This window comes from Buceros rhinoceros, unplaced genomic scaffold (genome assembly GCF_000710305.1).
Source record: "Buceros rhinoceros silvestris isolate BGI_N320 unplaced genomic scaffold, ASM71030v1 scaffold29821, whole genome shotgun sequence".
Classification (NCBI taxonomy): Eukaryota; Metazoa; Chordata; class Aves; order Bucerotiformes; family Bucerotidae; genus Buceros; species Buceros rhinoceros.
This window is the reverse complement of record NW_010392955.1, coordinates 2306-2611: the sequence shown is the minus strand read 5'-3', so window position 1 is coordinate 2611 and position 306 is coordinate 2306. Positions and strand designations below refer to the sequence as shown.

General features: G+C 68.6%; 1 protein-coding gene across 1 annotated transcript in view; it reads right to left on the bottom strand.

Moving 5' to 3' along the window:
- The window catches only part of ALAD (aminolevulinate dehydratase), a gene marked incomplete at its 3' end in the record, with an annotated part of 3035 nt that overhangs the window by 1299 nt on the left and 1430 nt on the right, over nt 1-306 (bottom strand). Inside the window, exon 3 of the mRNA XM_010144689.1 lies at nt 107-229. Within this exon, the coding sequence (XP_010142991.1) occupies nt 107-229 (123 nt within the window). The remainder of the gene's footprint in view (nt 1-106; nt 230-306) is intronic.

Genomic DNA, 306 nt, shown 5'->3' with positions numbered 1-306 from the left:
GCGCCCTGCGCCGCTCCGGTTTATCTGGAGACCCCCCCCCGGCCCCACACTGCTGTCCCACTCCCCCATGGCTACCCCAAGCCCTGCCCCCACCGTGCACACTGACCTTGTGGACCTTGCTGGGCACCCCAAAGATGAGCACACACTTCAGCCCGTCCCCGACGAGGGGGCGCAGCATGCCCTCCAGCTTGTTGACTCCGTACCTGAGGAGAGAGAAGGGAGGGGGCTGCTGGCACCCAGACCTGCTCCGGGGGGCCAGCTGGACGGGGGCGCGATGCTGGTTTGGGACTCGGACGCTGGGCTGTG